At 42.3% G+C, this 27,125-nt stretch overlaps 1 protein-coding gene across 2 annotated transcripts in view; it reads right to left on the bottom strand.

Annotated features, from left to right (window-relative positions):
* Maml2 (mastermind like transcriptional coactivator 2) overlaps positions 1-27,125 on the bottom strand; it is a 322,888-nt gene that overhangs the window by 221,125 nt on the left and 74,638 nt on the right. Inside the window, exon 1 of one of the 2 annotated variants that reach the window (XM_076926072.1) lies at positions 1,236-1,397. The exons of the other annotated variant lie outside the window; for it this stretch is intronic. Coding sequence (XP_076782187.1) covers positions 1,236-1,268 — 33 coding nt within the window. The 5' untranslated portion in view covers positions 1,269-1,397. Of the gene's footprint in view, positions 1-1,235; positions 1,398-27,125 lie in introns of those variants that run through there. 2 annotated transcript variants of the gene reach the window in all.

Genomic DNA, 27,125 nt, shown 5'->3' on the forward strand with positions numbered 1-27,125 from the left:
GTGCACAACTGGTTCACACTCTCCTACCTCAGACACCCTACCCGCTTATGCCAGTCATGAACACTCTTTTCTGTAGGATTGGGAAAGTGGGTTGAGTGCCCCACCTCTGCTGTGGTGCTAGGGCACCAGCAGAAATGACAGGAGTTACCACATCTAAAGGGTGCTTTTGAGTTCCTGACAGAGACAAAACTCTCTTGCCTTAGTAGGACCGGGTTTATTTCTGTCAAAAACTTCAGAGTCATTGGCATATTTTGCACGGTGTAATTCCTTTATTAGACACTTAGCATAACTCTGGATGAAAGAAGTGTCAGTATAGTAAGAATAATCTTGTTTCCCAAATCCCCACAACAGCTGCTGGATCCTTCTCTAGCTGCTGGCTTGACAGAATAAAAGATGTGAGAGGTTATGTTATCTTAAAAATGAAATCAGAGAGATGGCAAAAAAAAAAAAAAAAAAAAAAAAAAAAAAAAAAAAAAAAAAAAAAAAAAAACCACACACTAGACCTCAATGGTAATAGCTATGATTTTAAACCCTGAAGTCCTATCATCTTTAAAATAAACATTTCTCTTGCACATTCTTTCTTCCTGATAAATAAAGGGGAATGTTTTTGAGTCTCTAAACCAGAAAGGTTTGGTCCATAATTTCCATAGCAGGAAATTTTGGTTGTGAAGAAGCTTACATGGAATTTAGAAGGCACAATGAACACTATTCACTTTAAAACATTATATTTCGAAGCAGAAAGAAGTGGCTTTCAAGTGGAGTCACTTGAGGTGTTTTGGGGTTTTTTGTTTGTTTGTTTGTTTTTTGTTTTTCAAAACCTGAAGAGAAATAACACTACAGATAACAGACAACATTTTGAGCTTGGTCATCTTTTCCCTAAACACCTTACAGGACATGAGGACCGCTCTTCACATACCACACATTCTTGAGCTTGTATAGGGGCCTATGCTCTCCCTTGTATGCTTTATCTTGCAAGAAAAAGAAGTACCATCTATCATGTCTGCTTGCTTGATCATCTTCCCAAATACCAAATACTATCCCCGCAACCCCGATTCTGTAACCTCTGAACTAGATATTAACATTTTTTTCAGAATATACACAAGGCAGCAGAGATTTTCAGAAATGGAAATGTGTGCTGGGAGCTTCAGCAGAAGAGAAGCGGTGCACAGATTCCCCTAGCCATGGCTCTTTCTGTGAGCCCTCCCCACCCATGCCTGTATTTTGTAGGACTTTACCTTCTCTCCTTGGCCGGATAGCCTCCTACTCATCCTTTCAGTCCCATGTCTGATCCACTCCTTGCTAGCCTTTGAATGCTTGGAGAATAGAGGGACTTATAAAAACCAGTGGTTTGTTTGGAAAGTCTTCCTGGATGACCTCAGTCCATGTTGATCTCTACCTTCCTGAAGTCCTTTGAGATTCACTGCCTAACCCAGAAAATTAACACCTTATTATCCTTGGCTCTGACAGCCTGCACCACACACACACACACACACACACACACACACACACACACTTTGATAATTATTTCAGACGAGTTAGTTTCCTTTCTCTAATTAAACTGTCAGCTTCTTGTGAATGGAGCCATTTTTCCTAGGTACACAGTAAACAACCATTTTTTCCCCTTTATCCTCAATAAATAGAATTTTCCGTATGACAGTCTCAGAGATCATTTGTTAGTACAAATGAAACCTATGGATCAGAACAGCAACAGGGTTGAAAAGCCTCAATCTTCCTTTCAATGATAATTTTAATTAATTAATTAATTAATTAAAAAGAGAATATCCAGATTAGATTAAAGACAGTGGTTCAGACATTACTTGCATGGTAGAATGTCTAAGTATTTAAAGGAGACTTAAATAAACAAGAAAAAAAACACACATGTTCACAAATTTATACTCATATACATACAAACACACACAAACTCACAAACACACATACTCACAAACACACACATACAAACACACACTCAAAAACACAAACACACATTCATGAATATACACGCATTTACACACACACTTGCAAACACAAACAGACACTCACATACCACATTTAAGTCTATGTCAATGTACATTTACAATAATGTGAAATTTACCTAATAGATCAAGTAAAGACCAAAATGATGACAAGATAAAACAAATCATTATCTCATTGATAAAACAATCATGTGTTGGATGTGCCTGTGTGTATAACGTATTTGGAAAATTACACATTATTTTATAGCACATATAATTCCTTCACAGCTCACAGATTTACATAGTTTATGCTTTGCTCAATACTTAGAATGTCCCTGCAATGAAAAAAAATCTGTTAAGCCAGTGGTTATTTCAAGAAACGTTTTGTTTGAATACAACTCAAGAACTCAAACATCTGTTGTAACTAGGAACATCAACTGCATTCACTCACTGTATTGATAAAATTTGGGAAATTGCTCAATATCCTGCTTTGTTCTGCTCATACAGACACAGCTTGATGCTTTCCATGCCACCAAAGTAGTGCCTAAGTGGTTAAAGTAACATGAGAGCTTTGCATACATTATGCCACCAGGGTTCTACAGAGAATTAGAGCTGAAGCACCCAGCTCTGGGGAAAGGCAATTAGTACAGAGCTGTAGTTCTTTAGCCAGCAGCTTCATTAATATGGAAGAGACAATAAAACTGTATTGATACCATCCTAGACTGTGATTTAAGTGTCTTATGCTAGCTCACCCCACATCTGAACTCCGTGAAGGGCTTGCATATAGGAATGGAACAACGTTCAGTATGTCAGACACAGAAGAAACTCTAGCCCAATGGAACGTGTGGTACATTTTAAGATAACGCATTCTTTACTTCCAAGTGAGGGAGATTTTTTTTTTTTTTTCTGTAAGTGGCTAACCTCTGGAAACAATGTGTGAGACCAGAGAAAAAGAACCCAATTTCAAATGAAATCTCTTGAAATCTCTGTTGTAAGTCAGAGCTGTGCTGTCCCCATGGTAGCTTTCCCATGACCACTGTGACTGTCACTATTCCAAATTCCCTCACAAAGAAGGCTCAGTTCAACTCGTGGATCAATGATTTCCAACCTTTCTCATGATTCACACCCTTCCCATGATTCATTTGCTTCCCTCCAAGATTCTGTAGCTGTGATTGCTGCAGTCGAAACCCTGATACGGATTTAATATCTACTGGAGAGTGTTAATATTAATGAGCCGGAAGGATGCTGGAAAAATTAGGCAGGAAGTGTGAGAGCTTACATGTCTGACAGGAAGAGTCGTGCTGGCAAAGCGTGTGTTCACATGGTGAGGTATTATCAAGCCGTTAACCGTGCAACGAATCACTCTGAATAGAGAATTGAGCAAAAAAGGATATTTAAAGGACAGCTTCTGAAGAGGAGTTATTATCTAAAGCAGTTAAATAAGTAGCTGTGTTGCCTTCAGGAGTCTAGAGAAAACAGAAAATAAAAATATGTTTGGTCAAAATTCTACTTTAAATATGTCAAGACTGTCACTAGGATTAGGCCGAAGAAGAAGAAAGGACTCACCAGCCATGGTAAGGAGCTGCTGGAATTGCAACCAAGATGCAAATCCTATGAACACTTTAAAAACAGAATCAAGCCACCAGGCACTTAATTCTCCCATACTGGAACCCAATGGTGCAGGCACATCTCAAGACATTTGCCTGCCGCACACAATGAATGCTTGCTAGCTGGCTAGTAGACACAGTGGGGATGAATGGTTTGCTACCTAGAAGGAGGCAAAAAGATCCAAGACTAGAGCCTATTCTCCCCCACACCTGAGTGATGTCCAGAAAGATACAGCAGGGAAAAGCTAGCCTGTCCTACTGGAGACTGTCAGTGTTGGGAGGTGGGGGGGGGGGGGGATCATCATTATTTTTCTAAAGTTGCTTGCTTCAAGAAAGCTACTAGGGGCCAACTCAAAGCATAAGGGTATTTGGGTCAATTTCAAAGGAAGGGCAGATTTCTAATATAAGATTAAGAACCTTCAGAGTTTAGGTTCTCCTAAAAGCAGAATAGAATATGACTGGAATATGATTGTTCTTCATGGTTTGTAGTTTCTGTATTAGCAAGTGGAAATTAATATATCTTGAGTTTATATTATGTTTCTAAGTTCAAGCTATGAGTCACTTGAGGAAAGAAGAATCCTAGCTCTAAATTTTAGGGTTGCTGTTTACTATCTGCCCAGTTGGCATTTCCCTGTGGAGTCTGTATTTTACCAAAAGGAAAGAGAATAAAAGAAAATAAAAGTTCCCAGAAGGAATGTGTCACGTTACTTAGTAGACTGGATGGTAGTGATGGTTTGTTGGTAAATTTCAGCATGCTCCTATGTCTCACTCTGGCTTACACTACAGCTCCAATGGACTGTCCTAACACTTCCGTTTCTCTTTTCAGTGTGTAGCTTCATCCTCAAAACTAAATGGCCTCTCCTGAGAGCAGAAGTGAACATGTAAGGCTCAGGAAGTCAAGGAAAGCTACAAAGCCAAAGAGGCACACAGTGGCATGAGGCCTTTCCTCTTGAGTGCACACACATGTACACACACACACACACACACACACGGGGGGGGGGCAAGAGTGAGCAATCACTCTGGAGAAGGAAACCTTTGGAGAAGCTGCCTACAGGTGTGCAAGGAGCACCAAAAACGAAGCCCTTGCAACCATCACGCACTTTGGAGTGGACTTTTCAGAGATGCAGCTGGCTGCCTTTGCGGCACCTGAGCTATATTTGGTGAAACGCTTTCTGTATAAGTTATCAAGGCTCTTCTATCTGGGGTGAGGAGATTACCATTTGCATCTTTCCAGACCGTTATACAACTCCAAGGATTGAACCCCAAAGGCCACACACATGCTAAACAAACACTCTACCAAGGATCTGCACCCCCACATAGCCCTTCTGAGCACCTCTGTGCTAATTTTCTTTATTGGTAAGATAGGTAAACTGCTGGTTTTGAGCAGCGGCTATGGCCAGCAGCTGAGATTAGAGAACTTTTCCTTCTCCTAGCCTTCATGGCCATCTTCATGAGTAACAGACTCTGAGGGAATTTTAACCAATAATTTTTTTCTTTATTGTTATATAAAACTTGGATTTCTAATTTACACTCAAAAAAAAAAAAAAAAAAGAAAAGAAAAAAGAAAAGAAAATCCGAGGGTATGTACCTTTAATGCTGAATCACCATTAAAATCGACTGTTTGGAAACTGAATCTGCTGTTTAGTTTTCTGCCATGACTACTCTTTCCCCAGGTTTCTCTCCCCCACCTCACACACACACACACACACACACACACACACACACACACACACAATAGCAAACTCAGTTGTTTTTCACAGCATTGGGAAAAGCTGATGAGCTGTCCGTGTGTATACTCAGTGAAGTTAGTATTATTTTTGCAATGCTTTGGCGCGGCTCGATTTTAAGTGCAATTACCGCATTATAATCTTGGCAAGACCTACTGTTCCAAACAATTCTCTGATGTACAAATGAGTCTTCCTCCCAATGAAAACTGCCAACGAAAGGGTACCATTATATTATAAAAAAATGAAAAATCTCATAGTAAGTGTACATTTCATTTCAAGAGCATACAACACTATATACACACAAACTTCGAAAAAAAAGTTATAATTAAGATGTCTCATTCTCCAAAAATAGCACACTAATATATAATAAGCCACCGTGGAGTATGCAGGCAGCCTGGATCCAACAGTGTCTCCCTACAGAATGAACTAGAAACACTGTTAGACTCTACATGTTGGGTTATCCTTTCGGACTGTGAAAGATAAACACTGCGTGTAATGTGATCAGAGGTTTCTGGAATCTCTAATCTTTAAGAGGTAAGGTTGTTGTGAAGGGCAGATTTGCCGGTGGTTTCCAATATTCTTAGTAGTTCCATCAGTTCTGGGTCCCATTAGTACCATTCATTGTTCAACATAAAAGCTGTCTTGCTTTAGCAGAGTGACTTGCTCTGAACAGCTGACTTACAGAGACTGCATTCAATTGTCTACTAGGTGGTCCTTCTGGGCTGATAAAGATATAGCTTCCCTTTCCAGCATCTACTGGAAAACCCTGGGAAGCAGTGTGGGAGGTTGATGAGTATTCCCCTTTGCAGTGGCTCCCAGCATGGGTGATCTTGGCCCCTTCTTTTTAGGACACATTTGCAGGCATTGTTTGGGGACTCTTACTGGGGCAGAGAACATACTAGTTCTTAGCAGTTATAGTGCAGAGATACCACAAACCACCATACATACAAAACGTATCTACCTCAAAAGGTCCCTAGTATGAGCATAAGAAAATACAGCAGGTATTTGGCTGCCCGAGCCCACGATGACCCTCAGACAGTCACTGTCACCGAAGGACCTTGGAGCAGCATAATCCAAACCTGTTACTTTCTGCTGGGATCTCATAAAAACTACTGGATCAAACTAGTGGGGCCCCTTGGTTGGTTTTAGGATGAGTTGTTAAATTCGTTTAAATTCTAGTTTTCTGTTCTATGACTTTAAAAAATATACAAGTATCCTGCTGGTTTGAGCTAGTTCGTTTGATCTATTTTGGGATATATTTTGGTTCAGGTATAGTATTAATACTTGGTTTTGGTTCAGTTTAGTGTTTGTCAAATTAGTGATATCCTGGTCTTTGGTTTTGGTTTATGGCTGTGCAGTGGTGCCTGGTGGGTATGATCAGAGCAGAAAGCCAAGGATGTCAGGGCACTCCACTTTCTATTGCTTGGTTTAAAATAATAAGACTTAAAACAAAAGCAGCTTCTTGCAGGCTGGTGTGACGGTGCATAGGACAAAGGCATTTACTGGGCAAGCTTGGAAACTCGAGTTCAATCCCTGGAAAGTGGAAGGAAAGAACCAACTCCATAATGTTGTTGTCTGACTTATATACATACTGAGGAATGCATGTACCTACCTCCCCCTTCCCCCGCCCCCCCCTCTCTCTCTCTCACACACACACACACACACACACACACACACACCTTGATTTTTTAAAAAACTCAAGCAGTTTACTTGACACTTTGCTTATGTAAAGTTTAGGCAGTCCTAATGCTTTGAATTGTCTTCCCATAGCTGTTTACTTGTGGACACAAAAGAACAACAACAAAAGAAAAAAAAAACGAAAATAATTTAAAGAGTCTTTAAAATCTCCAGAGATTTTAAAGTGCCCGTACCCATATTTTGCAATGGGTCTGGTTGTGAAATCATCAAACTGCAAAGGACTGGAGGAGGGGCGAGGGCGGATTTTAGTGACAAGATTTCCTTAAGGCTGTAAATAAACCAAAACCATTAAGAGAAAGAAACAGAAATGGCTGATTTCGCCATCAAACAGGGAAAACGTTTTGCAGCTGCCTTACAGGTACAGCTCGAAGCATGGTGGTTCCATTCCTAAAACATTAGTTTCTGCAGCTGAAGCATCTCAGCCCACTCAGATCATGAGAGCCATCTGCACCTGCTCACAAAACAGCTTAAAAAGGGAAGAAAGAAAGTCAGCACCAAGCATTTTAACGTAAACAGACAAAAAGAGCTTGTTTCTGGCACACAGGCAGCAGAAGGGAGAGAAAAGGGAGCTGGGGGAAGAAAGGCTATCACGATTCCTCTAACTACGAAAAGTGAAGGTCTAAACTCAGCACAGGGGCCACTTCTGTCGCTCTGTGCAGGGTGATTGCCTGCACTGGCCGCACAGTTAAAAGCCAGGCGGTTAAACTCCAATCATATGTTGTTTTTAATTTCTTTCTTTCTTTTTTTTTTTTAATGTAGCTCAGGGTTGAATGAATTACTGGCAGGAACTTTTAAGTCAGGAATTCAGTTAAACACTCTTTCATTGTTAGACCTGCTTCATGTGTAATTCCTTTAGTCATCTGTGTCTCCAGTTTAGGGACACACACACACACACACAGAGAGAGAGAGAGAGAGAGAGAGAGAGAGAGAGAGAGAGAGAGAGAGAGAGAGAGAGAGAGAGAGAGAGAGAAAAACACGTACAGACAGACACACAGATAGATGCAGACAGACGCACACAACACACACACACAAATAGACACACATAGACAGACACACAATCGCAGATAGACAGACAGAGATACACAGACACAGTCACTCTCAGACAGACAGACACACAGAAATGCAGTCAAATATATAAATATACAAACAGACACACAGAGACACAGTCACACACATAGTCACACACACAGAAATACAGACATAGTCAAAGTCACACACACACACACACACAATCATAGCCATACTCATGCACACAGTCATATACACAGACACAGTCTTATTCAGACACGCACACGCACACAGTCACAAACTCACCCATACTGTCTGGTCCTCTGTTTAGATTAACAAGCTAAACCTGAAATCTCCATTGCAAAAGTTTCAGATACTCTCTTTAACACACACTGGCTCCCAGTGGAGTTTATTTAATGTATTTTTAATTACTTCCTTGCACTTCTCTTTGCCTTTCCGCTTCTCAATTCTGGAAAACATCAAGCTGACAAAAGAAGACATATTCAAATTGTGGGCCTTCTCAGGGCTGAGTAGCCAGCCGGCCAATGGGAAGGCAGTATATAGTGGTGGGGCGGGGCCAGCTGGAGCAGGCTCTCGCTTCCGAAAAGGCCTGTACTCTGTCTTGCCTAAGCAGCTGAGCTATGGTGTTCTGGGCCTCGTGGGGCGGGGATCAAGTTCAATGCCATCCTTGGCATTTGTCACGGGGCAGATTTTAGCTGTCCCCCCTAGATTGAGCTTCTCTGCCATGGGCTGTTTCCACGCTTTGAGCTAGGAAGGCCTAGGTGCTAGCTACTTGGGAAGCAGAAAGGGCCTTTAAAAGTCTCCTCTGTTGGCTGTCTCTGAGAAACTAAGACCAAGGCAGACTTCAGGTGCTGCCTTGTCACCCTGAGAATTCTAGAGCAAATATTATTGAGACTTGTGCTGCCTACTGCTCTATCCAGAAACCTGGAGTTGCCTCACCGTAGAAAAGATGTCTGCTTATTTAGGAGTTATAAGCATTTTAAGTCACAAAGAGAAATGGCACTCTTAACAAGATGCTGTGACTCTACAACCTGGTATTTTTACGATGAAGTGTTAAGATGTCATAGCTGATTCCGTCAGTACTGTCCAGAGGTAACAAGAGCTCTGGTTGTGAGACTTTTCATGTTCTGTGGACAGAAAGTCTTGAGCTGCAATGGTTGAAACATAATAATTTCCCTCAAGGTCTGACCAGCAATACACCCATTAACAAGTTCTATGGTTACAGCCACTCACAGTTACGTCAACTGTGAAAAAAAGCAGCTTAACATCTAACATAGCTGACACCTTGCTATGTGCCATTCTTAAAGCAACATCTGTAGCAGCGAATTTAGCTAAGCTGCTTTGTGCTCCCAGCCACCCACCCAGGGAATCTTTGGATATGTGAATGAAACACACACACACACACACACACACACACACTAGCTTATTTTAAATATGCTGTCTAACTCAATGGCTGGGCACTTCGAACTCTCCATTTGCTGCCTTAGGCCCAGTGGAGAAGTGGCCAGTAGTTACTCGAAATCTCACGTGGCTGGTTGGTTTTATCTTCTGCAGTTCCTATGTTCATCCGTATCCCACTGCTTCAGGGTGATTTTCTGTCTCCTCCTCCTTCTGTCTTAGCTTCAGCAACTTTAAGGGTCTTGCACTGTCTCCCCTTGCCCAGTTATTGGCCTCTGGCATCTTTATTGATTGATCAAAAACCAATTGGGGACAGGACCTTTAGCGGTTGGACACACAGATTCCAGATTGAATCAAAGCTTAAAACCAATCTCCAACAGATATCCTTTGTATCTGTTCTTTCAACTTTACAACCTGGTGTACAGCTACACACCGAAGAAACAAAAATTGATTTTGTTATTAATTTACTATAGTCCAGAGAGTTAGCAGGTAGAAAACTCTACAACTTGAGCTCAGAACTAGAACGCTCAAAGCACACACACTATCCAACTATTTATGACATTCATTTATCTATCCATTATCTGCCCACTGCCTAGCCACCACGCACCATACGTATTGCTCAACTGTCCATGACATTCATGTATCCATTATCCATCCATGACTATCCACCATCCACCTACCATTCCAGCTTCCTTCCTTCCCCCCTTCCTCTGTCAAATGCCTATTATTTGGAAATACATTAGAGGAAAAGACATCAGATGCACACACAACACATTGCAATCATCTGTTTTATCCAGGAATATAACATACTCATTTAAAATGTCAGCCAGTGTGTGAGATCTTTGACGCATTCCTACTACACTGTAGCCATGATGGGTGGATACCATCATAACAAGTGGTCGATAAAACTGAGCAACAACACATCCAATGTCCCTTTGACATACAAAATTATAGAATCTCTCAAACGATCAAATGTTCCTTGAATTTTCCAAAAAATCCGTAAGAACAAAACAAACAGCAAAGAAACAAATACCCACCTACCCACCCCCAAAAGCAAATTTTCTATCAATTTTCTCATGAAAATATGCAGAGTACCAGCAAGACTTCCCAACATCTACAGTCCTCAGTGAAATGATCTTCCAGTGAATTCTGACATTAGTTTTAGTGTGATTCCTGAGAGTGAAGGGCAGAAGGCTACTCCTTTCTGTAAACCTCGTTCTATGGATTCTCACATTGAGGTTGCACTGGAATGTATTTCACTAGCATGAGCTGACTTTGGCATTTGTGGATTTATAACACTCTGTCCTGACTTGGACTGATTCTGTCCTCAACTTAACTCACTATCATACCCAATTTTTGGCTTTTCATGGTTAGTGAAGTTACAAAAGGTTGTCATGGACCTTGTAGTGCTCTATACCATGAAGTATGGTGTAGCAAAAAAGTACAGACCCAAAGGTAAACATATCTCAAAAAATGCAAGGATAGGGACTTCTAGAAGGGTGATGAATTTATAAAGTGCCACCCCAAGGCATCTCCTAACTTTCTTGACAGATGTTTGCTCAGTCTTGGAGTTCTGAACCCCATAATGCAGTTTGATCAACAATGGCTGACATATATAACAGTGGTCCCACAAAGTGACATCCTGACCCTTTCAGTTTATAGAAGTACACTCTACAGTGCTTGTACAGGATGAACTTGGGCAGTCCTCAGATCTATCCCTGTTTCCCCCTGTTTTTAAGTGCTATAACTTGCTAAAGTAATGTTCAAGTTTAAAGGTCAGAGAATGTCATACACAAAACCATGAGATTTTGATCTCACATCTCATGACAGGCCTAGACATGTACAAAACACCACGGAAACTTGGCATGCTGTAATTGATGCTGTCTAGGGTGTCATAGAGGCAGAGAAGAGAAGGGATATGAATGCTGTTACAGAGTCTCCTTGTGAATAGTGTAGCTCAGATGTGGGAAGAGTTTGTTAGATTCTCACTCCTACTTGAGGAAATACTAGTAGTTAATGGCTACTGGGTGAGATAGTCTTTTACATGAGCATTGGAGCCAAGGTAATTTGCCCATACTCCAGTGAAGGAACCTACACCCCTTCTCATGCAAGCAAACTTAATCAAACTTTGTGGGTTCCACCCCTCCCCACCTCATCTCTCTCTCTCTCTGTCTCTCTCTCTCTGTCTCTCTCTCTGTCTCTCTCTCTCTCTCTCTCTCTGTCTCTCTCTCTCTCCGTTCCCCCCCTCTACACACACACACACACACACACACACACACACACACTTCCAGGGAAGAGGGGGTTAAGTTGGAGTAGGGGGATAAGAGGCGGTAATGGGAGTGAATATGTTCAAATATATTTTTATGTTCATGTATAAAATGGTTAAAACGTCAATGAAGAAATATTCTTAAAGTCCTCTTATGAGCTGTTCATTCCAAAAATGATCCTAGGCACAGTGTGGGTTAAGCACCCAGTTCATTTTATGTAAAGCCAGTGAGAAAAATTCCTGAATTTGAAAGTTCAAATGGAGGCAAATATATCTCAATTATTTGATGGGGAGCAATGCACTTGGCCCACATGTACGGAAGAGAGGGTTCCGACTGAGCTTTTTGTAATGAAAAGTGCAGGACTGGGGCTTTCCACATGGATTGGCCAACATGACATACATCACCTGCCCTGGGGACACTTGTGGAAGAGCTCAGAAGTTCTCTATTAAGCACAAAGAACTGCTACCCTCAGACCACCTCCCTCACAGACTCCCTGTCCTGTCTCAGTTTTTAACTCCAGTGAAACAAGGGCATGATTTATACCCAGCCTCTTTTCTTTTCATGTGGAGCCTGATCAAAAGAATAATTACACAGAGAGGAATTTTGCAGACAAAAACTGCGTGTGATCCTCCTTACATAAGGACCTCAGTGTGCGGCTGGAAACCCTCTGATTTATTCTGTTGACTGGCAGCTTCAGGTTACAGGCAGAGAGCAGAAAGCTTTCATTAACATCTGAGCTTCACCAAGTGGGACATCAGCTCTGCACAGCCACTTTATATATCAGATTTGGAGCATACCAAAGTAATTAATCAGTGTTTGACTTGTGAGGAGAGAGAAAGAGGGTGCAGAATACAGCTTTGCACACTGACCTGGGAGAAGGAGTTGCAGAACTTTCTGAGTAGAACTCTACGTTAGAAGTAGTGGCCTAAGAAACAAGGTTGCTATGTTTTTAAAGAATTCCGAAAACCCTTATTTAGTATCTCATACTCACTCTCGACAAATTCACAGACAACCTAGGTGCGAAAGGACAAACTCACACTTCCCACCAGGAAGGGGCTTCCTCTTGTTATTGATATGTGTTTGGTTTTTACGCCACAGATTATTCTCATCCTACAAACCCAGTTTTGTCTACACTGCAGGTCCCTGCTGCCCCTGTCATGGCAGCCGGAAGTGGCTAAAGAAAAACTCACACACAGAATTGCTCAGTGTCACTTTAAATTCTGACCAGTATTAGACCATTGGTCAAGTAGACCATTGGTCTTACAGCAGGCCTATTGCTTGTTTTTGTTGACTGCATCATCCTGCCCTGCAACTATCATGTCATGGGTTCTTCTCTCCTTAACCCTCCAGCGTCTCCTCCTCCTCAGTCTTGCTCTCCGCTGCTGGATGAGCGTGCTCCTGTTTCATGGGACCGACAGTCTCCTACCAACACACTTGACTGAAACACTGCCTGTACTTGGTTTTGTTTTTGCCCGTTTGAAGACTCGATACTAGATACTGGAAACTGAGTTAGCCCAAGTTGAGATGCTGAGTCTGTGAAAAATGTAGTAGTAGGTTTTGAACGTTGAGTAAAATGATGACAGAGAATCTTCTATTGCTGCATGCTCTGTAGCCACGGCATGTTTTAATCTGTAAGTAGTAGGTTAAATAAATCACTAAATTGATTCTCCAACTTTTAATCTTAAAAAGTATTACATTTATTGATTGATTTACTTCTCTCTTAAAGTGTATGGGGGGAGTGTGTGTGTGTGTTTGTGTGTGTAGGATGTGTGTGTGTGTGTGTATGGAGTGTGTAGGGAGTGTACACATGTGCAACTATATGCATGTGGAGATCAAAGGATAATTTAGAATCAGTTCCCTCTTTCTATATGTGGGTTTCCAGGTTGAACTCTGGTCATAAGGCTTGATGACCATCACCTTTACTCAGTGAGCCGTCTCACTGATCTTGATCTTTTAATGTGATGGTTTACAAAGTTAAATGACATATATAGCAGGTCGGTGTGGTGGTAGATTCCTGTAGTCATAGCGCTTGGAGATGGATGAGGAATTCCAAGTCATTCTTGTATATGATCCTAGTTTTATTTCTGTTACTGTGCAACAAAATCCTGACAAAAAAGCATCTTTAGGAAGACAGGGTTTATTTTAGCTCACAACTCTACACTGTAATCCATCTTGAAACAGCTATCATACCACATCCAAGTCAAGGGCAGAGAGAAGTGAATACACACACGCTACTAGTGTTTAGCTCACGTTCTCTGCTCTCATACAAAGCCCAGGGAATCGCGCCACCAGTGGTGGACTTGGGTCTTTCCACATCAATAAATGTTATCAAGACAATCCTCCACAGATTCATTCACAGCCCAACTGGATCCAGACAGTCCCTGATTGAGACTCTCTTTCTACGTGATTCTAGGTTGTGTCAAATTGACCATTTAAATAGATTATTATGGTTACAGAGTTCAAGATCAGACTGAGTCCCTTTCTCAGAGAAAAATAAGACAAAAGCACCACAGATTAAATTATATTTTTTGTTCCCACTACATTTCTATTGGAGTGTGCTGGTGCCTGAGGCCTTATCTGAGACAAAGCATCTCTTCCTGTTCATTCAAACTCCCTCCTCTTCTATCCCACATCCTTCCAGCAGCAATTCACTTATCTTTCTCTCCCTTCATCTTGTAAAACACCATTATTGCCTGCGCACAAATATATGATGCTGTATCTTTGTTTGTTTGTTTCTGGGGACAAGTTTCCACTCTGCAGTTCAAGATGGCCTCAGATTCATAGTTATGCTCCTGTTTCAGCTTCACCACACCAGGATATCCTCTCTCTTTCTCTCTCTCTCTCTCTCTCTCTCTCTCTCTCTCTCTCTCTCTCTCTCTCTGTCTCTCTCTCTCTCCTCTCTGTCTCTCTCTGTCTCTCTCTCTTTCATGACCATTATATCATTATTCAGTTGATATCTCATTGCTTCAGAGTGTAACCCTCTAAAAAGATCTCTACTTACTGCATTCACATCTTTCCTTTTGTCATCATGGCTGTTTTATGCTGGGGAGTGAAGAAATGCAGGGCTCACTCATATTAGGCAGGCAGAGAGCTAACCACCACTGCCCCAGTCCTCCTCTTTCACCTCTTATAAGTCTATTCAATGCCCAGTAGTCCACCCAAGCAGCTCACCAAGGCACTGTGTGCTGGAGGTAGAGTATGAGAACCAGGTGCTGAATATTTCAGAATGGTACCAGCCAACAGTGGCTTGAAATCCACTGTGATGTGCATGTTGACATTATGGACTTGGTAAAGACCACAGATTAGGAGCTTGTAGTTATTTGTTTCCATGGCATTGGTTTACCATCTGGTCTGATGGATGGAAAGCCACCAAAGGTCTGTCACTCTCACATGTCAACAGTCAGATCACAGCTTATTTAGTTCCCTCGCAACACCAGCATAGGTGGATTCTCTCTCCTGGACTTGTCTTGCACTGGCCTATTGAAGCACGTCCCTAGTGTCTGTGCTCACTGGATACTCCCCCTGTCCCTCTTGCTAGCTCTATTTTGTCTTCCTGACATTTATACATCAGAGAGCATCACTGCTTTGCCCCAATGGCTCTTTTTTATGCTCCTCTTACTGTTTCCACTATTCTTACAACGTTAGGTGCTCAAATGTAGATTTCCAGCCAGACTTTGCCCATGAATAACAGCTTATAGTTCTTCATATCTACATGACATCAACACTTGAATTACTAATTCAACTTTTGTTCAAACTTTTGTTCAAAATGAAATTCCCAACTCTGCCTATTATATTCCCAGACACCAAACATTCTCCAGGGATAGGTCTCCAGCTTAACAAATGGCGATCATGTCTCACCAGGCCACAAAGTTCGAGCTTTTCTTAATTCTGCATTTTTGACACTATGCAGCTAACTTCTAGGCAATCTTATGGGTTCAGTGTTGGAAATACAGTCACAGATTGCTTCTAAACTCCCATCACGCCTGATTTGCTCCAAGAAGCCATTAATTTTCAACTCAGATACTGCAACAAACTTTTAATATATTGCAGGACCCCGAGTAATCCCTTAAAAATGTAACACAGATCTTATTCTGCTTCTATTCAAAACACTTTAATTGCTTCCTGTCTTACTTAGCACAAGAGAGAATGTTTCCCAGGCTTTAAAAAGTCCTGCCAGGCCATCTTTCACCCTCCCAACTTCATCTCCCACCACAGTCAGCCCATCCATCAGTCAAGGCCCCTCTGCTGTCTGACAAAGATGCCCTGATGCAGAGCCTGCTGCATAGGCCATTTCTTACCTGAGAACTCACTCCTTTTCTAAATGGTGCCAGGGCTCATTCTCTCCTTAGGGCCTGCAGGAAACTAGTCCTTTCCCTTCTGTGTCCTGTCCCCTCATGTGACACAGAGAATGCTTGGTAGTTTGTGTATTTATTTGTTTGTTTATTATTTTCTATATATTAACCTGGTTTATTTGTACATGCAGACATGCACGCACTTGCGTGAGTGTGCATGCGCGCACTTGTGTGTGTGTGTGTGTGTGTGTGTGTGTGTGTTCTCACTTGTGCCTTGAGGACAGAAGTCAATCTCAGGTGACTTCTTTCTTGCTTTCCTTATTTTTTGAGATAAGTTGCTCACTGACTGACTTGTACTGGCCAGTAAGCCCCTGGGAGACTCCTGTCTGCCTGCCCAGTGCCAGGATCACAGGCACATGCCACCGTACCTACCTTCTGTATGTGACTATGAGGGGTGCAAATTCAGGTCCCCATGCTTGTGTGGGAAGAACTTTACTAAGCCATCCCTCTAGCCCTGAGTTTGTGTATCTTCTGTTCTCTAGGCTTGGCAGACAGAAGGGTTCTCATTGCTGTATGAATATCTAGCACCGTTGAGTGGGCTTGGTGCACAATGACAGCTCATCAGTGGTGACGGAGTGAGTGGGATTAGTAACATGGAACTAGCTTTTGCACCACAGAACAGGAGAAACCAACTGTCACTTTATCTCCCATGTAAAGTGGTGACAGACACATCTTAAATGACAAGGTGTTCCACCTCTCTGCAAGGCTGTCTTTGTGTAGAATTCCACGCTGAGAGATGCTCTCGGACCAACACGATCATTGCATCTCTCTTCATTCAGACCCAAGAGACTTTGTTGGTGCCAACACAGAGCCTTTTCCTTCTTTAGCTGCTACCTGTGTTTGTTCATTTTGAGACAAACTCTTATGATCACACTTGAATTGGTGGCTCCCTTGCTGAAACCTTCCAAGTGTTGGGATTACTGGCATGTGCCACCACACCCATATCTATTTTTGAAGTAGTTTTATTATTGTTGTTATTACTATTTTTGTGGGGAAGGAGATTGAACTCAAGGTCTCATGAAGGGTAAGCAAAGTTTCAGCCACTGAGATACATCTTCAGGTTTCTATATCCTTTCTTTCAATATCTCTCCTTAAAGGGGGATTTCTTCAAAGAGGTGTTTCCTATGGAGAGTATATTCAAGAAGTAGTTCTGACCCAACTGGATTCATCCCCTGGGACTATGGCTCTGGCTGACTTGTGGCATGGTACAGAGAGCTGGAGGGAGAACAAAGCATAAGAAGACAGATCCCAGGACTGTAAACAATTTTCTGTCACTATCAATAAAGTAGTCTTTACAAATTACATGTAGGAGTGACTGGTCCTAACTTAAACCCTGTGTCTGTCCAATCTCTGGTCTTACCGAAAACCCCAAGGCTGACATTACTCAGTGAAAACCAGGTCCTCAAACTATTTCTTTCTGTTTTACTAAAAATAGAAGGGGTACACAGGATTCTTTCAGAGCAGGGTGAGGGTTCCATTTCTGAGCCTCCTTTAAGCACTTGCTGTGGCCACAGTTGGTTTTACTTGTTTCTTTGAGGTGCTACATGGAATAGCAAGCTGGGCTTATGTGATACCAACCTCCTTTGAACCTCAGCCATCTTGGGAGGTATTAAAAGTCCTACCCATGATGAAAGCGCTATAGAAAGTTGGGTGAAAAGAAAGAATCTTGTCACTATAGACCAAACAAACCATTAGTAAGCAGAATATGACAGTTTATGACTATACTCCCACCATTCAAGAGTCGGAGGCATGAGGATACCTGTGAGTTCAAAGCTAGCCCATGTTAGATAGTGAGTTTTATGACATCTAGGGCTACATGGTGAAAACTTGGCTCAAAAACCAACTACCACCACCACCACCACATCAACAACAACAAAAACAACCAACCAAACAACAAAACAAACAAAACACTTAAAAATACCAATTGAAGATAAACCAAAACCTAACAAAATCAATCCTCTAAACTAAAACATTGAACAAACATAACCAAAAGTTATTTTGAGCACAGATATAGTGGCAAGAGCATTCCTCTATGGCTTGGTTAATTTTTATTTTTCTATATACTTTGTCCAAAAGAAAATTTATGTTCTTTATGCTATTTGGATGTGCATTCTTTTTCTCTCTTCCTTCTTTCCCTCCTTACCTCCCCTCTTCCCCCCATCCCTTTCTCATCATCTCACACACAGGTATGACATAATAAAAAAGTGAACCATTATTTATTGGGCACCAAAGATTCCCAATGTATTGACTTGTGTGTCTACATCACCTCCTTTGCCTATTGCAATACTTTGCAGGCTGCACACACCTGGACAGAGGACTTTGTATGACTCCTTTCCAGTTCTTTCAATACATTAGCTCTTTTTATGCACATACTAGCCATAGGAGTCAGGAGGGGAGGACTGGTGTCATGGCCATTGTCCCTTTGTGTGATACACCCACAGATCTCTGAGGATCAGTGAGAGGGATAAAGTGGCTTGAGTGACAATGTCCCTTATAGCTCTGGTTTTGAACACTTAGTCTCTGGTCAGTGAGTCTGTTTGGGGAGGTTTAGGAGATGGGCCCTTGATGGAGGAACTTTATCATTAAAGGTGAAGGTTGAAGGTTTGAAGCCTCACACCAACCAGTTTGAGTTTGTTCTCTGCTTTGTGTTTCCTGTATGGGATCTCTCAGAACCCTGCTCCAGCTGCCAAGCCCACCTGCTGAAATCTGTTCTGCTCTTCTGCAATCCAACCCTCTGGAACCATGAGCTGAAATGAAATCTCCACGCCAGTCAACTCCGTCACATTTTCCTTCCTCAGCAACAGCTACCCACAGAGGAGGGACTGACACACAGAACAGTCACACTGGGCTATCCCAGGGTCATAGCTGCCATAGACAGCACAGCTGAGTGAATCACAAGTATCCTGACATTGGCATGTTCTCTGTTAATCATACTTTCTGCATGTCCCACAACCCACAAGGCAACTGTCTTTATCATCATCATCATCATCATCATCATCATCATCATCATCATCATCTTTCTAACAAACCTGTGCACAAGCTTGCCTTGTTTATGGGCATAGGTGTGGTCCAATTTAGGCTAGTGATAGAACAACCTGAGTTTCTACATCATATACGGCCCACTTTGTGACCTTCCCAGGGCTGTGCGAAGGCTCAGCATGTAATAGCACTTGCCAACTGCCTGTTAGGTCTCAGGTAGCCCATATATCCAGAAATGAGCTCAAACTGACTATAAAAGAATTTCCCATTGGTTATATAAAAGCCCATGTGATGGTTAGAATAAGAACAGCTCCATAGCTTCATATATATAAATGTCACCAGAGAGTAACACTGTTTGAAAGGATTAAAAGGACCAGGAGGTGTGGCCTTCTGGGAGAAAATATCTCACTGGGGGTAGACTTGGAGGTTTCAAAACTCAATCTCTCTCTCTCTCTCTCTCTCTCTCTCTCTCTCTCTCTCTCTCTCTCTCTCTCTTTCTCTCCTCTCCTACCTGGGATGTATTTCTCAGCTACTTCTTCTGCACCAAGCCTGCCTGCCACCATGTTCCTCACCATGATGGTAGTAGCTCACCTCTGAAACTGTAAGCAAGCCCCCAGTTAAATGTTTCCTTTAATGTGTGTTGCATTGGTCATGGTTTCTCTTCATAACACCAGAACAGTGAATAAACTGAAGTCATCCTTAAGGAGTCTGTGAAACCAGCTCCCACATGCCAGATGGCATCACCCTCATTGAAGGACCTATGGCTCTATTGACATAAACCTTTGACTGCATAGCAAAACCCAAGTCCCCCGGCTCCCTTTGCCCCTACACACGAGTACCTCTTGTGCATTTCCACGTCCACAGTAGGCCTTCTCACCCCACAGGCTTTCCTTTTTCCTGATACCTATTTGTTCCCTTTATGAGGACAAGGTTCCTCTGCCTCTGCCCTTCCCTCCTCTAGCGGGTAGCCCTGGCCAAATCTGATTTCTTTTCTCCTCTGCTTTGGGCTCTTCCAGATCTCTTTAGATATTTTCTCTCTCTTATTCACAATATTATTCACAATAAAACCTTCCCCCTAAACACACTAGGACGTATTCATCCCAGCGATTCCTTTACTGTGTCCCCTGGCGTCTATTACCAAGCTCAAAGACCCAAGTTCTATTTCCAGGATGCACAAAAGTTAGACTTTGACCTAACCAGACACATGTAGGTGTGTGTGTGTGTGTGTGTGTGTGTGGTCTCTTTGTCCCCCATCTCTCACTGTCTCTCACACACACAATAAATAAATACATACATACATACATACATACATACATACATATGTAAATAAATAAATGTGTAAAAATTAAAACATCTAATCTCTTCAAATTACTTAGCTCCTCAAAATAAACTGACAGGGCCCGAATTATTATTATTATTATTATTATTATTATTATTATTATTATTATTATCATACTATTCCAGATGGCATCACAGTGTTGCTCTGCTTGGAAGATACTGGTACATGAAAGGGAGAAGGCCAACAGTGTTTGCATCATGTGTGAAAATGAGCTGACCAGCTCATCCACATCCACTCCACAGCTTCCTTTTGTTTCTGAGACAATTCAAGGAAAGCTGGCTTTGATTTTCCAAATCTTTTGATTTGTAGAGTTAAGAGGGGAAAAAAATGAAAAAAAAAATCAGTCCTAAGATAACTATTGGAAGCCATCTGAGTTATGCTGAGTTAAAATGCCAAATGCCAAAGAATTTAGAAATCAAATTGATCTCAGTTTAAAAGCCCCCCTCTTCCCACCAGTGTAAGGGGAATTACGATTCCACACAGACGAGACATCTTTATATCTTGACTACAGGGCTTGTCATTTACTAAAAGCAGGTAGAAGATCTCCAATATTACTTTGTTTATGAAACAGCCAAGGGGATGGCTACTCAGTGTTCAGTTAAATGCTGTCTCTTCCAAATATCTTGATTGGACTGGGCAGAGTTGGGGTGGGTGCTTCAGGTAGCACATGACACTAAACCCAAAATATGCCTGAAGGCTTCAAGGCTCATTTCATACTAATATTTTTGTCCATTGAAAACGAAAGCCTGGGGTATAGACCTCATTTTTTTTTTTCCAGAAAAAATAACACTCCTAAGCATATGTTTTAAAGGACTTACATTATGGAAGGTAAATCCTCCCTCAAGGTCTGTGGTGTACCTCTCAGCTGGCTAACAGTTTTGATCACATCGTTTTGTTTCATTGCTGGCTGATGTACAATTGCATGGTAATGGGTAATGCCAGAAGGTACCCAGTGGCTACATGGGATGCTGTACTGAGACTGGCAGTTTTCCTCTGTGAATGTCACCAACACTTTTGTTTGCTCATCCTGGCTCTCTCTGCCCATAGTGTTCATTACACAGGATATTCAAGGGATAGATGACAATGTTTGAAATGCATAGAAAATGGGCATGGTGGTGGCAGAGAGATGAGGCAGGAGGATCAGAAGGTCAGGGTCATCCTTAAGTACTTCGCACGTCTAGTCTGAGGCCATCCTGAGCTACAGAAGACCTTTCTCAAAACAAACAAACAAACAAACAACAAACAAACAACAAACAAACAACAAGCAAACATACAGAACAGGCTTATATATTAGGATCAATGCAATATATTGAGAGAATTTCTTAGACTCCGCTTTTAAGGGATTAAAAAACTTATGTGGGAACTGAGTTAATTTCAATTTAGGTTGTATTTAGATCACTTTAAAACCCACAGGAAAGTGATTTTGAAGCTTAGTTGTGGCAAAGCCACACGAAGACAAGAATAATCATCAGAGACTTTCACTGGAGATAATATTCTACTAACTCTATGTAGATACAGATAGCACTTTCTAGGAGTTCTGAAGTAACACACACATACACACACACACACACACACACACACACACACACAACTAGCAGCACAAAACATCCTTTGTTGCCGGACGTGAGAAAAACACACTCGTTTCTAAAAAAAGCTATAGGAAGGAAGTGGAAGGGCCTCGGGGTGCGGGGGAGAGCAAAGGAATGCATACTGGTTCCTTTAGACACACTGAGAGAGCCATGGCTCTCAGTAGCAAGGCAGAAGGTCAGTAAGTGCAGTTAAATCTGTGGGGTCAATTCCTTCTTAAACTATAGGTGTGTTCTCAGCCAAACAGTGTTGAAAACCCTGACAGACATTGTGTTGTTGTTCTGGCATTAAGTTGCCCCAAGTTAAAAAAAAAAAAAAAAAATCTTTAAAAAGTCAAAATCAAAGGAACCCAGACACCTGCATTTGATTCTAATTTTACACATCTCAAAACAACTGAGGTGGCTAAAGGAGATTTAAAAAGAGTAAGCCCAGAGGAAAGACAGCGAAGACAGCATTGTGCTGAAACTTTCATAAGATGGGAATTACGTGTTAAAGGATAAACTGAGGCCTCGGCCATGCTGCCTCCTTGAAGCTGCTCAGTGTCTCCACACTGTGTTAAGGATAGAGTGGGATGGACTACCCAGCCTTTTGTGACCAGACTGTAGTGTCCTGTGGGAAATCCTATTGACTGTAGGCTAAGTAATGCCTATCCCCTCTGAGGTAGAGGTCCTTCTAGCCCAGCATTCCCATGATGTGAAAGCTGAGTCCCTGTCTAAAGTGAGGAAAGCGAGTCAAATGTCATTTGTGTCCCTGAAGCCCCTATCCAATTGCTGCTACCTCTCCCCAGTTCTTAGTTGTTTAGCCTGTGTTCTGGCCAGTGAGGAACAGGAAGATATTCACCAGGGATTCCTGGGACTCTGAACTTTTCTGAAAATGGACCCTGCACAGTACATTTCCCTCTTCCTCCTGCCTGAATGGGTGTCTGTGCCTGGGGCCAGGCCTTTTCTGGATGAGGGGAGGGCAAAACCACAGATTGGGAGTGGGGGATGGGGAGCAGGCAGATCACAGGCTGAGGCCTAGAGTATTTCTGACTTTGTTTTGTGTAGGTACATTTCCCCTTATATCCCAATCTAAATAAGATAGGCTTTCTGCTATTTGGAGGCCACACAAACACAAACCAAACACATTTTAAAAACTGACAGAGAAGTGAAGCCAGGTCAGAAATGGGTGCCCAAACTCAGTCACTTTCCCTTCATCCCTCTCTGCAGAGGCCCTGCTGGCCCAGAACCTTCATGTTCCCTGCAGGCTCAGGGTCTTTGTTCATCCTTCCATCTGAAGGCACATTCTGCTTACCCAGCCAAGCTCAGATGAGATGCAACCTTCCCAGGAAGTCTTTCCGGTCCTTTGCTTAACATCCAAAGTCGGTTCCTTGGACATGTGTTCACAGAAACCTGTATTTGTCCTCTGTTCTTTTATCATGGTTACAAATGAGTATTTGATGCTTTCCTTCTCAAGCCACCTGGTATTACCACAGGCATGTGAACTGTGATTCTGATTATGCAGCGTGGGTGACTAATGAAATATTTATTAAATAGAAGACACGCAGACATCCCTTATTCTAAACTAACCAATGAACTGAGATGATGCTGAAAGTAACTCAGTCCTCTTCAATGCCTGAGACTACCCAAACACATCAGCTGAAAACACAGTTTGACTGTGCTACACGCTACAGTTCTCTCAACAGAAATCCAGGAAGAGGAAGCTGAACCCAGAACAGCCTGAGAAGACAGGATATGCCTCATAAAAGGACAGGAATATTTCTGATCTGAAAGTAGTGTCAAACTCAGATTCAGCAAATTATTGCAAGAAGAAAACCATGAGCAGCAAGAGGAACATTGCAAAGAGAAGCAGGATTACCTTGAAAATGTAAACTCCAGTTGTCAAAACACAGACACGATACAGAGTTTTCTGATTCCAGGTCACATACTGAACATTTAGAGAGGGTGTTCTGTGGGAAAACATCTCCAATTGTGCAGTGCAGTTGTAGAAAAACCTTGGGATTTATACAAACTTTGTTTTCATGCCAAATTTCCAGGAGGCCTTCTATTCCCTTAAGGGAGAGATAACTGGCTTGTATCACTATTAAATATCTCTCTCTGCAACTGGGAACCTTCTCCTAGCACCCTGAAATTACTCTCCGTTTGTTTAGCTGAGACAGAGTCCCATTATGTAGCTCTGGTTGGCCTGGAACTTGCTGTGTAGGCCAGAACTAACAGAGATCCACTTGCCTCTGCTTCCTGAGTGCTGGGATTAAAGGCCTGCACCACCATGCCCGGGTGAGGTTGATGTGTTTATACTCCAGTAGGCAGTAGAGTCTTGAGTAGGAATCTGGTTGACCCCTTGGGGTCTCAATGCTGAGCACTGTTCAGGCTCACAATTCAAACTCACTGTGCTTTTTTTTTTTTTTCATGAATAAACAAGATGCAGATGTCTATGGGGCAGTCAGCAAACATTCGATGCATGGAATCTTTGATGTGAGATGTGGAATGACTTCTCTCTCAAGGTATCTGTTCAGGCAGCATAAGAACAGTGTCTACCATCTAAGAAATTCTTTGTTTTGTGAAAAAAAAAAAAAAACAAACTAGGAAAGAACCTTTTTGTTTTAGGATGGTGTCAACTGAAATGGAAACGTTTCCCTTATCATGTGTAAGTACAAGGGCTACTCAAAACTTAACATTTTTATTTATTCTTAAATATTTGGAGATAATTTGCATGCTTGTATATGTGCAGGTGTGTCTGTGCTCGTGTATGTGGGTGGTCTTGGAGGCGAGAAGAGGGCATCCAATTCACTGGAGCTGGGGTTATGGGTGGTTTGTAAGGTTTCCTGATGGGGATTCTCAGAGTGGAACTCCAGTGCTCTGCAAGAGCAGCCAGTACTCTTAACCACTAACCTGTTCAGCTCCCTAAACTTGAAATCCTACAGCATTCCTCTACCCAGAAGCTGGATGGCTCTCTGGTTCCCTCTTCATGGTATGTCTTCGGGTTCTGGGAGAGAAGGCAAGGAGGAAATGAAGAGGTGGAAAGTGATACATACTAGACGAGCAGCAAGAGACAAAGGAGCCAGGAGAGGACAGAGGGGAGATGAAGAGAACAGGGCGCTACAGAAACAGCAAAATCACAGGCCGGTCCTTTCTGCTCCCGTGACTCTCACCCTTCTGTTTCTGACCAAAGTGCACACGCTTGGATCCTCACCAGGATCTACTCATGAGTCTTGATACCTTTTGGGTCCTGGTGGCTCAAATCACTGGTTACCAGAAAGTGCAGTAGCACAGACGGTTGAGCAGCAGTACAGCAAGGGAAACTGTCAATCTCCATAGTTACAGAAAACGAAACTCCTTTTATGCGCATGAGTATCTGCCTACTGCATAACCATCTAGTTTAGTTGTATAGAGTACTGATTAAAACATATGTGGATATGTATGTACTCAGGTACCTGAGTAGCATGTGGTCCTGACATGGTTAAAACTACAACAAACACATATTAATGGCAAGAAAAATAGATGACTTTAAAACTGTGGGTTATTTTTTGTAGTGCTCAAAGCAGAATGAAACTGAAAGAGGCCGCTCGAAGGAACTAACATGTGTTTAAAAAGCCACATCCTGTTGTTATCTGAAGTCCAAGGCAGAGGAGCAAGGAGGTGAGTGTTCTCACTAGCTGTCCTCTGAGCTGTGATTCACTGTACACATCTCCAAAGACAGAATTCCCTTCACATGCTAGCCAGCATCCCAGGTGCCACCACTGCCTAGCCCAATTTTTGTGAGCAAACGTTCAAGACACAGAATACAGTGGTCAAACTTAGAGGTCTGGGAAGTGAAGAGTCACCAGACTTGATCCCAGCTGTTTCCCATGACTCAAGGGGCCATCTACCTAGGGCCTAAAGAAATGAGCAAAAATGCCAGGCCTGATAGGGCAGCCAGAAAAGAACAATGTGAAATACCTGGCGTTAATTTCTTGTCATTTATTTATTTGGTTGAAATACATGTGGTTTTACTTCTAACAAAACCCTTGCCCTTTGTACAGGGAGTCATAAGAGACAAGGACTGGCCGGGTGGAGGGGAAAAGGGGGGAATTTTTTTGTTGGCATAAACAAATCAAAACCTAGAGGTCTCCCAGAGAGCTCCAAAGAGGGAAACAAAGCAGGCAGCTCTGTGGTGCAAATAATTGCTGCCTGCTATTTCCAACTTGTGTCTTGAAGTTCCTCTTTTATGCAGCTCCCCTAACTACTAGGTCTTCCTAAAGACTACCCAAAGTCTTATTAATTTCCTAAAAGAAAAACGGTCCACTCAAGATGTTCTACCAGCAGAGCCTTCTTTCCCTCAGATGGTCCCCGCCTCCCTTCTGAAGAGCATGTGTTGATAGACTATGGGGAATAGACCGAGATCATTTATCTGACTGTGTTTACCCCTTGAACTCTAGCTTAGCCTTACTAGGGTGGGAAGGCGGGCCAAGGATTCTGAGGAACTCTTCTCCAAAGCATCCTTCCCATTAATGCTTTAAAGTGAGAACTGTGGAGAGTGGGGTGGAAAACTGGTCTCCATCTGGAAGTGCTTACGCCCCGTGGTAGTGTCTTTAGCTGCAGTTGTTTGTCTAGGGTTCCCCTTATGAAGCCTCTTGCTTTTCTCCAGTGAGCATACTGAAGACAACTATTTGCAAATTCATTTCATGTCACACAGTGCAGAGGCTCCTTCAAGCTAAGCCAGGCAGAAGAGGCCAGCCATGAGTCATAGTCTTTCCACACAGGCGAAATCAGACCCAGTTCAAGGAAAGTTTTCTCTTGTGTTGACAGTAGCCACCAATGTACCTTCTCAGGTCAGGGAATAGTCATCAAAACAAGTTTCTGTGTGGAAGGCCTCACCTATCTATGAAACTTCAGCATGACTTTCCCTGAAAAGTCTTGGTGGATGACAGATCTGAGGTCAACACAAGGTGTTTCCAATCCTTTTCAGGTTCAATATAAAAAGTTATCCGGGGGCTGGTGAGATGGCTGGGTGGGTAAGTGTGCTTAATGCCAGTTCTGACAACCTGAGCTTGGTCCCTAGAATCCACATGTCAGAAAGAGACAACTGACCTTCACGAGTTGTTATCTGACGTCCACAAAGGTGCAGTGGCATGTGTACACCTCCTCTCTCAGATAATAAATGTATTTCTTAAAAATTACTGGTTAAAAATGACTTATGAATTAAGACATA

Source organism: Arvicanthis niloticus, chromosome 27 (assembly GCF_011762505.2).
Source record: "Arvicanthis niloticus isolate mArvNil1 chromosome 27, mArvNil1.pat.X, whole genome shotgun sequence".
NCBI lineage: Eukaryota > Metazoa > Chordata > Mammalia > Rodentia > Muridae > Arvicanthis > Arvicanthis niloticus.